This window comes from Mytilus trossulus, chromosome 9, assembly GCF_036588685.1.
Source record: "Mytilus trossulus isolate FHL-02 chromosome 9, PNRI_Mtr1.1.1.hap1, whole genome shotgun sequence".
In the NCBI taxonomy this organism is placed as follows: domain Eukaryota; kingdom Metazoa; phylum Mollusca; class Bivalvia; order Mytilida; family Mytilidae; genus Mytilus; species Mytilus trossulus.
In genome coordinates, this window is record NC_086381.1 from 36816960 (window position 1) to 36829304 (window position 12345).

At 30.5% G+C, this 12345-nt stretch overlaps 1 protein-coding gene across 1 annotated transcript in view; it reads right to left on the reverse strand.

The window, feature by feature from the left end:
- The window catches only part of LOC134685657 (leucine-rich repeat protein SHOC-2-like), a 24072-nt gene continuing 11727 nt past the window's right edge, over positions 1 to 12345 (reverse strand). Inside the window, exons 10-18 of the mRNA XM_063545611.1 lie at positions 11822 to 11915; positions 10308 to 10412; positions 9928 to 10042; positions 7734 to 7858; positions 7060 to 7147; positions 5695 to 5764; positions 2730 to 2797; positions 2119 to 2288; positions 1 to 428 (exon numbers count right to left, since the gene is read on the reverse strand). Coding sequence (XP_063401681.1) covers positions 390 to 428; positions 2119 to 2288; positions 2730 to 2797; positions 5695 to 5764; positions 7060 to 7147; positions 7734 to 7858; positions 9928 to 10042; positions 10308 to 10412; positions 11822 to 11915 — 874 coding nt within the window. The 3' untranslated portion in view covers positions 1 to 389. The remainder of the gene's footprint in view (positions 429 to 2118; positions 2289 to 2729; positions 2798 to 5694; positions 5765 to 7059; positions 7148 to 7733; positions 7859 to 9927; positions 10043 to 10307; positions 10413 to 11821; positions 11916 to 12345) is intronic.

A 12345-nucleotide genomic window follows, 5' to 3' on the forward strand; every position in this document is an offset into this window, starting at 1 on the left:
TATGTCACCTTACAGTCTAACACAATGTGCGTAAAAACAATGTATCATGCTGTAACCTTAATAATTCCAAAAACATCTATTTCATTAGAACAAGCCCTATACATATTATAACTGAAAATCGAAGGTCTTGACACAGATAATACTGTCATTAACATATGTATTTAAAACCCAGAAAACAGGTCTAAACTACCATTCATAAACTTAGTACAATATTATTGTATAGCCACACACCACAAGCCTCTATTTTTCAAAATATCTTTGAAAACTATATAATTTTGCACCATCAAGTTTTGAGATGGTCCCTATTTTCATCACAGTTTTTATATATAAAAACAAAACATGTACGATGTATCCCTCAGAGCACCACATGACCTTGTTGATCACTGACGTTACATCTGACAGCTGTATGGACTCTGAATACGCAAGTACTGAAAAAGATAAAGAGCTAGTTTTTAATATCATTTCAATTTGTTAAAATTTATCACAATATAAAATGATCATTCAGTTATAAAATTGAGAATGAAAATTGGGAATGTGTCAAAGAGACAACAACACGAACCAAGAAAAGACAACAGCAGAAGGTCACCAACAGGTCTTCAATGTAGCGAGAAATTCCTGCACCTGGAGACGTCCTTCAGCTGGCCCTTTAACAAATATATACTAGTTCAGTGATAATGAACGCCTTATTAAACTCCAAATTGTACACAAGAAACTAAAATTTAAAAATAACATTTATAGTTCATTTTCTTCAGACAATACATAGTATTTATTTTTCAGGCTAAAAATTATTATTGCTTCCCCATTTCATTTCATTAAGGTAAAATTCTGATAAATTAACAACAGTCGTTGAAACTGATGGAAGCTATATGATGTAGAACAGTCATTACTATCATCACTGTGATTTCGCTAGTTTTCCTTGGATAGCATGGGCTTGAATGCAAAATTTGACAAAACAATAAAATCAAATATAAACAATTTAAATACAATTTTTCCTCAACCTCAAATTCATATCATTGAAAATAAATTAATTTATAGTATTAATGATTTATATACATGACAAGAGGAAGCATACATGTTATTTGTGAAGAGTAAATCAATTTTTAATTATATTTGTTTTCCTGAGCAATAGTTGCTGCAATTTTTTAGCAATTTCCTAAGGTATTCAAGACAGTTTAGAAAATTAAACCTCAACCTGAAATGATAGTTGTGTAATTACTTTTAAATATTTTGTTCTTTTTTCTAGAAAGTTACAACTATTTAAAACCTTAAGTGGTAAGAATACAGCAAGAATACCAACAATGTCTCACCTGCTTCATTGATTGTAATGGAATTTATCTTGAAGCTCTTTTAACAGATATAACATAAACTGAACATAATCCATCGCTATTTTACTAAATTGTTGTTTGATCTTACTGACTGATTATTTCTTTGCTTAGCACAGTAGAGTGATATGACAAGCTATTGCTAGAAACTAAAGGCACAAGTGTCATTGTCAATGAAAATAACAACATCGCCATAGGTAAAATTGCAATAAACTGATTATCATTGGTCATCTCAACTCAATTGTTGTTCTGACTTTCGCCTCCATCTCAAGTGAGAAAATCAATCTCGTTGAGATGATCAACAATATTCTATAATTATGTGATAGGGTTATCATTGATATATATATGAGAGTGAGGTCATAATCAGATGAACACTGTCAGAAATACATGTAGTCCTTACTTGTGAAATCTTACTTACCTGAATGACCAGTGAGGGACCTTTTGCCACTATTTCTGGTGAAATCTAACTTACCTGTAGGACCAGTGAGGGACCTTTTGTCACTATTTCTGGTGAAATCTGACTTACCTGTAGGACCAGTGAGGGACCTTTTGCCATTATTTCTGGTGAAATCTGACTGACCTGAATGACCGGTGAGGGGCCTTTTGCCACTATTTCTGGTGAAATATGACTTACCTGTAGGACCAGTGAGGGACCTTTTGCCACTATTTCTGGTGAAATCTGACTTACCTAAATGACCAGTGAGGGACCTTTTGCCACTATTTCTGGTGAAATCTGACTTACCTGTAGGACCAGTGAGGGACCTTTTGCCTCTTTTTCTGGTGAAATCTGACTTACCTGTATGACCAGTGAGGGACCTTTTGCCACTATTTCTGGTGGAATCTGACTTAATGGACAATTCTCTATACTCATTATCTGTAGATTTCCACATAACACCAACTCGAATGGTAAACTGTGAAGATCTGGGTTGTCATTAATGTACAGTGATTCTAAGTTCTCTAATGACCCTAGAAATCAAAGATAATAAATATAAGGCTAAAAATAATCATTTCAGGTAATTGATTGAAGTTTGGAAGTTGGAAAAATAATTTGAGAAGTTTGCTTCACTAATAATCACTAGCTTTTTATCAAACATATCGCTTATTTTTAAGTAATACTTATTTTCCAGGTCCTATCTTTCTTCTAATGAATTCAGCAATTGACAAGTTTTAAAATATTGTAATTGATTATCTTGTGACAAAAACTTCTCAATTTTGCACTTGATAAATATACTGAACATTCTTTTTCTTATTTGATAGACTAAGATTAGTTATTTTGATTGTTTTACAAATATGAAAGTATTTTCTCTTTATTGTGATACATTTGGGGGAAATCAAACTTTGTAGAAATGAATCATTATGACAGAAGTTAACTTTAACCAATTCAAGCACCAACAGAATGTTACCTACCTATTTCTGCAGGAAGAGAAGTGAGATTATTTTCTCCAGCACCAAGGTACTCTAACTTGGACAGGCATCTAAAATAGGAAAATTCAAAGTAAGTTATCAATAAACCAGTGATGTTCGTACAGCATTAATCTATCAAAATCCAGCTAAATATGTAATGATTGTGTCCAAAAGACTGGACATGTTTAAAGGTCACCTCTGCTTAATAGATATATCTGGATGCATCTCTTAAAAAAGTATACATCTTTTCGCAATAAGTCTACTTACAAGTAGTAACTTCTTGCATAAAGTTCAAGGTATGGCCTTTCAACAGCATGTAGATAAATGTGCATGTGTAATGCTGTTTAGACAAAAACCTTATCAGACAAACTATTAATTAATAATAATTATAATTAGTTTTTGCTGAAATGACACTGCATCAGATCACATCAACAAAATTTCATAAATGAATTACAGTAAATTCAAAAATTTTACCCATGATGACGTTGTAAGTTCCAATGACAACAACAGGTGCGCCCTTAGATTCTAGCAATAACTTTTCAAATCACTCCAGAAAGGAAACTATCAGTCAGTTAGATCAAAGGAAAATTTTGTAAAATGGCGATAACGACTGATATAGATCACGAGACTACAGGTTTGTAGCCCACAACATTTTTTTTCAGATATCTTTCTTATATTAGGCCACGTTTTTTTAATTTGTTGGTTTACGGATATTCTCAAAGAAAAAGTCGCGTCGGTCGGTCGGGGAAAAAAATCAAAAAAATCAGAAAAGTCTTGAGAGATTTTGCAAAATAAATATATATTTCACCTTTCTAATAATATGTTTGTTATGCTATTTTGTCATAATTTCTTACATTTTAGTTGAAATATTATTGCTCAGCTGTCATAACATCGCACGATATTGTCTAATAATTTTCCGTAAAAAAGGGGGGGTGCACGGACAAAGACGAAATTAAATCGTCATTTCACAACCAAGCATAACAGATTCGTGTAGCTCTTAATCAATTTCTGAAAACTGGTTAAATAATGATCTTCAAACTTAAAGAGAAAAATGTAAAAACGTCGTACGAAAATAGGTTTCAAAACACGTGTCAAAAGCGTAATAGACTCGTCCACTGGAAAAACGAGAATATATCGGATTAATCTGTTGTCATGCATTCCCAGGGTTTTTTTTCCAATTGGGATTTTTTTATTTTATCTATGAAACAAAAAAAAAATCAAAAGATTTGTTAATGTTCAGTACTTTCAAGGATTTGTATAGTTAGATACAAATCATTGGTACTTTTAACTTTATGTCTTGAACTTCCTCCTGTCCACCTTTGGACAAGTATATTTCTACGAAATGATGCACAGTGATTTTGCTAGCGCTCGTCACTTTCATATTTTACGAAAAGGTTTTTGAAATGACGAAAATATTTCATATCAATTTCGTCACTTAAATTTGGAAAGTGTAAAAATATTTACACATCAAATTACTTGAATTCTACCTGTCTTTATGTTTCTGACAAGTTTATGACCCTCAGGTAATTAACGTTTACCAAAGGTGTTAAAAGTTGTGATGACAAGTAATCCGCCTATCGCCAATCAGACGGGTCACTTATCCCTCAAGTATTATTATAAAACCTCATAAAAGAAAATCATAATAATCTATTTAAGTTAAATCAGTCAGTCAGCATTTCATTTTTATCATTTCTCACAATTCTGTCGAATTTTCGTCATTTGAACAAAATTGGTAATCTTCCCGGACATTTCAACTTTATTTTAATTTCAATATTTCCCTTAAGATCATAATTTTCAGTTTGCTTGTCGTAGTTTCGTCATTTTAACGTATTTTCATCATACTTTATATAAATATTCATCAAAAACTTTCGACAACTTTGATTAAAAAGAATGAACTTTATTCAAAACGTAAATATTTTCACTTGCAAACAGGTGCTTCCTGTTCTATGTATTGCCAATGCATAAAAGTTCGTAGATGAATCCGGTTTTATTCTGAAATTATTATTCAATTGTCACTTCCCGTTTTCATTTCATTTTGTTAAAAATCGAAAGTAAATGTGATCTACAATCTACAGTCATTAGAATCGTCACATTAAGTATAGATGCAGATCCTTCTATCCAATATTAAAGAAATTGATTCCAAATAGATATTAAAACGTGTTTTCAAGGATATAAATGATTGTGAAGGGAAAAAGTCGTAACAAGTTCATTTGTGCAGTGGTTTGAAAAATAGAGGCACCCAACTTTTGTTGATCAGGGGTGTGCCATGAAAATAACTGAAGTGAAGTTGTGAACCATATTACCAGATCCCTGTTCTTATCTTCATATCTTAGCATCACATAAGTCAATTCATTCAATATTGACAATAACTGCCTACATAAGCAATCCAAAAGTCTTCAAAGATCCTAGACTAGTCCTTGAAGGACTTGGACATATATGTATAACTAGTTTGATAAACATCCTAGACCCCTCGCTTTTTTTTTTAAAATAAGGCTAATTTTTATCACGCGCAAAAGTGATTAAAGCTCTCAAAATCCTAGCTGAAACCCTGTGATGCATCTTACGAACTGATGACAAATAAGAGAAACGAACTTGTTAGGTTATTGGTTTCAAAGACAGGTTTCCTTCTGCAAAATTATTTGCGCAAACACCATTTCAAGGTCAGTTATTGTCTATTTTTAGAAATGTAAACTGGAAGTTGTATTTTTTTCACATCAGAAAGTATAATCAATTCTGTTGCCGATTAATGCATTTTATTTCATAAAAAAAGTATTTAAATGTTTTTCAGTGGTAATGCATTTGTTAGAGTAGGTGGGAATAAAAAAACATGAAAAGTTAATTTTATTTTTATTCTGGAAATCGGCAAAATGGGGTCGGTGGATCCGTAAACCAACAAATTAAAAAAACCTGGCCTTATACCCTGTTTGGTAGAAATTTTCTAAGAGGGAAACAAGAACAAATTACTTACCCAATAGCTCTGGGTAAGCTTGTCAGTTGATTTGACTGAACAACTAATCTTGTCAATTCTTGTAACTGACCTAAAAAGTTATATCAAGATTCATTAAGTTACATTACAAAACAATAAAATAAAAAAGCATGACATTACAAGTGAAAAATCCTTTTTATCTACAATTAAAAAAAGATAGAGAGTCTTATAACAACAACACTTTAGGGACTGCTGCAGAAATTTATCGTCATTCACCGTCATCAGGATAAAAACAATACATAAAATCATGCTGAAGTACAAAATCGGGTTGTTAAAATTTTAACGTCACAATCTGATGTACAGTAGTCGTTGTTTATTTATGTAATTTATATGTGTTTCTCTTTTTTTATATAGATTAGACCGCTGGTTTTCCCGTTTGAATGGTTTTACACTAGTAATTTTGGGGCCCTTTATAGCTTGTTGTTCGGTGTGAGCCAAGGCTCTGTGTTGAAGGCCGTACATTGACCTATAATGGTTTACTTTTTTAAATTTTTATTTGGATGGAGAGTTGTCTCATTGGTACTCACACCACATCTTCCTATATCTATATGAAGGTTATTTCTATTAGTAAAAACTTTATTGACAAGATTTTTCTCACTATTGCAAAAAATTGAAATTGCATTTTAGTATAAAATGACAAATTGCAAATAATAAAAAATGTAAGAAATGGTTGCTTGCATTTATTATTATTGCAATTTTGTAATTTTAGACTAAAATGCAATTATATTTTTTGCAATATTGAGAAAAATCCTGTTTAATTCATATTAATTATTTCAAAATGAGTTTAAACTATTGCAATTATAATTCTGTCGCATATATCACAGTAATTAAAACATGGCAATAATTGCTGAATTTACAGTATCCTCTTTTTGTCCTGAATAATGTATATTGAACCTTGATTCAAAGATTATCTCTCTCATAAAATTAAAAACACTTTACTGTAGAATTAATTTTCAAGGTAACTCTATTATTCTGGCATTCTGCAGAGCAAAACAGAATATATTGTCTGAGTTTTTTGCAAGATTTATAGAGTTTGAAGGTTTGGAGATTTATTTTTTTGGTCAGCATCAGTCACTTTTCTGAAACATTGTTTATGCACATTTTTGCTCTGCATATTGTAATGTGTGCTGCGTTCATTTCCTTGTTCAAGTAACTTTGCATCATGTTGGTCGCTGGTGTGTGCACGTTTAAACATACCATAAAATTATCATTAAGGAAATCAAGAGAAATTTCTTTCTTTTGGGTCATTTATATATATAGTGTTCTAATTTGTTTTTTTCTCTTTTAAGTAACCCAATTAGAAGTGATTTTCCCACAAATTAATAGTAAAGTTTTGTACATCCTCACCTATTTCTTGAGGTAGTGATTCTAGCTTATTCTCTTCTAAATCAAGAACCCTCAATCTTTTCAAGTTGCCTATACTTGGAGGTAATCTCTGAAAAAAAATAAACAATCAATTTCATATTTTTGTAATTTGTTTTAAATTATGTTGAGTGAGTTATCATTATTTCTGTTCAAAATATTTACCTACTTTCAAAGCCATTTAACTTTTAAAAGAACACATGCAAATTATACTTGTCCACACTTTTTCAATATGCCTGTTATACTTGTCCACACTTTTTCAATATGCCTGTAACTATTGAGCTGAATTTCGGTTACTACATGTTTAATGGTGAGTTACAAATCAAGTGCTGTTCTGTTTCAGATTATCATCTGTGTTGCTGCTAACCTCAACAGCGACACATACACAGCTTATTCTTCCAAGACATCTAAAGACAAAGATTTTTCCTGTATTCAAGATGCTCATTTTTTTTTTTTCTTTGTAGTGCTTTGTAAACAGTACAAAATTGGGATTTTTTTGTCTATGGTGCTGTCTTGTATAAAAAAATGTTTTTTATTGACGCTTCTTAATCACTTGACTGCTCACACACATGAAATGTTTACCCTATGAAATATGTTTATATTTAATTGAAAAATATCATATTTTTCTATAAAATTTACAAAATATCATGAAAACTTACCCTTAATAAATTATTACTAAGAATGAGGACTTCAAGTTTCTCTAGATTCTGAATGTCATCAGGAACTCTTGTCAGCTGATTTGTTCCTAAATTCAGTTCTACCATATTTACCCAAGTACCGATATCTGCAAAATAAAGTTCACATCAATTTTAAAGAGTAACATAAGATCTATTTACAATTATGGTGACTTGAATAACACCGATATCACTCAGATTACAATTCTACCTTGACAGGTAAGTTTGTATTTAGCCTATAAAATGCTTATTTAGCCTTGAGAATTGAAAGGTCAGTTTATCCCATTCATACAATAGAAGTTTACCTGTAGGGGTCAGAATGGGGTTTACAGAATAGAGAATACATGTAATAGCAACAACAAAAAATAGAGAATAGAGAAAATGAACAACAAAATAAAGAATAGAGAATAATGTGGTGCAAAGTATAAAGAATAATTGTGCAAAATAGCTTAAAAAGGTAACTGTAATGCAATACTGATAATATAACCGTCAATGTATAGAATTGATAAATAATCTTGTAACAGAAAGAATAAATAGTAAAATCATTTTCATGAGAATTTTACAGAATGAGAGTTATTTTTAAGGCTATTAAAAGAAAAATGCCCTAAAATTTTAAAAAATATAGATATTAATAAAAACCCATGCAGGTCCTCATGTCATTTACATTGTCAAAATATAGGACACATCATTGTTATTCCAAGACTTAACTAGATACTAGTCAAACTGGTTTGGTATAACTGAGTGCTTCATGCCCTGGATGTCTATTTCACAGTGACCTTATGTGTTTGAGTTAAGAGTACATCATACTGTCATATTTATTGATTTCTGTTGGGACATGACCTTCATTGTAAACATGCAAAACAGTGACTTGAGATTTCAAATTTATAGTATAAATCAATAAAATCTTTAAAAGTTTATTCTAATTTCTATATTATGAACTGATATTAGTATAATAAAAAAATATTTGGAATTTTATATCCTGGTTGATGTTTCTTTTTGGGAATAAGACATTTTCTTCATTCTTGTTCACATTATGATTATTCTAACCTTCAATGCACAAAAAATTCAGCTCTCATTTAAAATAATTTGCAACTAAATAATAATCTGTCAGATTTGGTGTAAGCAAAATACAAGGCATTGTAAAAGATAACCTGCAAGCAAAGTCTATTTCTATAAAGTCGAGCAGTCAGTTTTTTTTTATCTGAAAAAATCCACCATGTAAAGAAATATGCAATTAAAAGCCCTAAAACAACTCTAAATTTCAATTTTAACATATTTTGAACAATAAAATCAAGATGCACAAAGTTTAAGTATTGGTCAGAATATAGGGTTCTTTTGTACTTTAACAATATCACAATAACAATAAAGTGACCTTAATTTTGGACAAGGTAAATGGCAAGTAGCCAAATTTATTGTATGAATGGGAAACTGACCTTTCAATTCTCAAGGCTAAATAAGTATTTTACAAGCTAAATACAAACTTGCCTGTCAAGGTAGAATTGTAATCCGAGTTATATCGGTGTTATTCAAGTCACCATAATTATTTTAATTATTTCCAATATGATATGAAAATATGACAGATGTGGATTAATAGGGTTTTGCATTAGTTGATTTTATAGGGATGACTGGAATGGGCCATCTCATTCTATTATTATCATTATGATGTGCCTGATTTAGGAGATGGGGGAATTATGCTTTCCTGTCTGTCAGTATCAGGTAAAAATTTAGGTTTAAGGTAATTTACCATAAATATGTAAATTGCAGTAATTAAAACTCAACACAAAAAAATATTTTCATAGTGTTGTGGACCTTTTAAAATAAATTCAAAGTTGAGAGATTCACCCATGATGGCTTAGTTCATTCAGCATGGAAACATGATCAAGTTAGTAGGGTATGGTGACCTCGGGACAATTTTTTGGGTTAACAGTACTCAAATTTAATATGATATTTGCATTGTAAATTTGAAAACACTTTTGGGCATTAGAAGCAGTTTCTCCAATACAAATTTAACCACAACTTGTTTTGACAAACATACCAATCAACACATATATATTTTCTGAACAAAAATATAAATTATCATATTTTCTGACTGAAAAAAATCTTTTACAAATCTATTTTCAGTCATACAATATCCTCCACTCAATGTGTAATTTCCCTTTGCTATAAATAGAATACTAACCTAATGGCAAGAATGTAAGCTGGTTATCCTTCATGTTGAGCTTCGTTAAACTGGCTGCTCGTGAAAATATTCCTAGTGGAATTTTATTTATCTGATTGTGTTCCATGTTTATTGACTGTAACAAAAAAGTTCCTATATTTACATTTTGTTATTTATAAAACAGAAAAAATTATAGTCGATTAAAATACTTGAATATTTTTTTGAAACTTCTTATAGTAGAAAAATTCATACTTTTAATTATTATGCAACTTATCCAGTCCCGTTATAATATCAACATTGCACTACTTTCAATTTTCATCTACACATTTTAATCTTCACATTTTTATAATGATGAAACATGCAAAGATATTCATGTTGTTTAAAATCTTTTTTCTACTTACATAAACAGAACAGAACTGAGCTGGCCCTCCTGAAGGATAAGACTGAAATGCATTTCTTGACAATGTAATGGAATTCAGTCGAGTCAAATTTGACAACAGTCCCTCCTGAGGAAAGAATATACATCAATTAATTCTATAATATGTCAATTAAATACTTGTTACAAAGTTAATGCATAATTTTATGTACAGTATCTCTTGTCAACATATTCATATGCCTCTCATGCTGGAATAGCGCAATACACATTAAAAGACCACTTAAAGCAAATCTTTAATGCTTTAGTAGCTACCATGTTATAAATTAGACCTATGGTTTTACAGTTTGAATTGTTGCATGTTTTGTGATGTAAGGGGCCTGATATAGGTGTCAGACTTTATGGTTTGGCTTCTGATCATTGTTGAAGGCCATATGGTGCCCTTAAGGGCATACGATACAGTTACAGTGAAGGTAATGACGTTGCTAACGTACTTTGTTATTTTCGCGACGTCAAACTGTGAGATATCGGGAAAAGATGCATTTTTCGACTGATTTTTATCATTCAAACTGATTTAATTTGAAAACGAGTTCATGGACCCCTATTTTTCAAAACGGCATTTAGTTTCATTTTGCAGGGAGATTATGTGACCCAAATTTTATAAAACTGTAAATAGAGGATTTTTTTTAATAGTGATAAACATGCAGTAAAAAATTACGTTTTTTTCCTCAATTCATGAACATTTGATAAATATGAGTTATTTCTGAATAAAAAATTGCATATTTTTTAAGATATTTATAAAATACAGAAATGATCAATTATTTAACAAAAAACAATTTGTTTTTTTATCTTTTATAACAAAAAAGTTATGTCTTCCTTCGAAAAAGAAATTACTGCCACAAATCTGAATTTCGAGCAAATATACAAAATTTCGACCTCATTTTACTCAAAAAGTAGCACATGAAGGTATATTTTTTATTACATATTTGATTTAATCAGGTAAAAAATAGCTAGATTCAAATTTTCATGAACTGTAAATACAGAATCAAAACTGTATCGTATGCCCTTAAATTGCTTACATTCAAATCAATATGGTGGACAGTTGTTTCATAGGCAATCATACCACATATCCTTATTTGTACCTTATTGCAAACAAAATATCTATCCTATCCAATATGCAGATTTTTTCCCAGTGGCATTCCAAATTTTCCTTCAGTGTCTCTATATGACCAAAGGCTTATTTGCAGAAACTATCTCTTTGATTTTTCGTTTCTTTGTTATCATTCTGAATATGCATGAAAACTTTGTAGAGGGTTGTTTGAATAAGTAACTTTCAATCATTTTTTTAAAATGACCAAGATAATATCAAGCTATTACAATTTTAAAACAGCATAAGGTGTTAGGATTTATCAAAATGTATATGATATGAGTATATGGGACACTAATACAAAAGTCTCAACAAAATATTTATCAGGATACATTTCATGGGGAAAAATGTTATTCAAAAACAAGAAAATACAAAAAAAAAAAGTTTGTACTCACCGGTAACTGCGAAATTTTATTTCCTTCCAAATTGAATTCATCCATCAGAACACAATTAGCTAAGGACTTTGGAATACTACTTAAATTATTATATCTGAAATGTAAATATGCTTAAGATTTTAATTTCTAAGTCTACCATTTACTGCATGTACATGTATATGGTATCAGCATAGTCTGATGGATAGCCAGTAATGTTCACAATAATTTAAAGAAATAATTCTGTTTTTGTTTTTCTTGTTTTTTATAATCAAGTCTTTTTTGTATTGCTTCTCAGAACTGCAAATATGCATTTTGCAGATGACAAGACCTTTGAAGTAAATGATGTATTTTTTCAAAAACAAACCATCAATGCTAAAAAGTACCATGACTAGAAAAGGGATTCATTACGAATAAAAGTATGATACTATAAATAAAAATAATAACAAAACTTGTGTTTAAATTTGATATGGTAAATGGAAACTGGAAATGTCTCAAAGAAACAAAATCCAGCGAAAAAGTGGAAAACAGTCCAAGGCCAGCAGTGC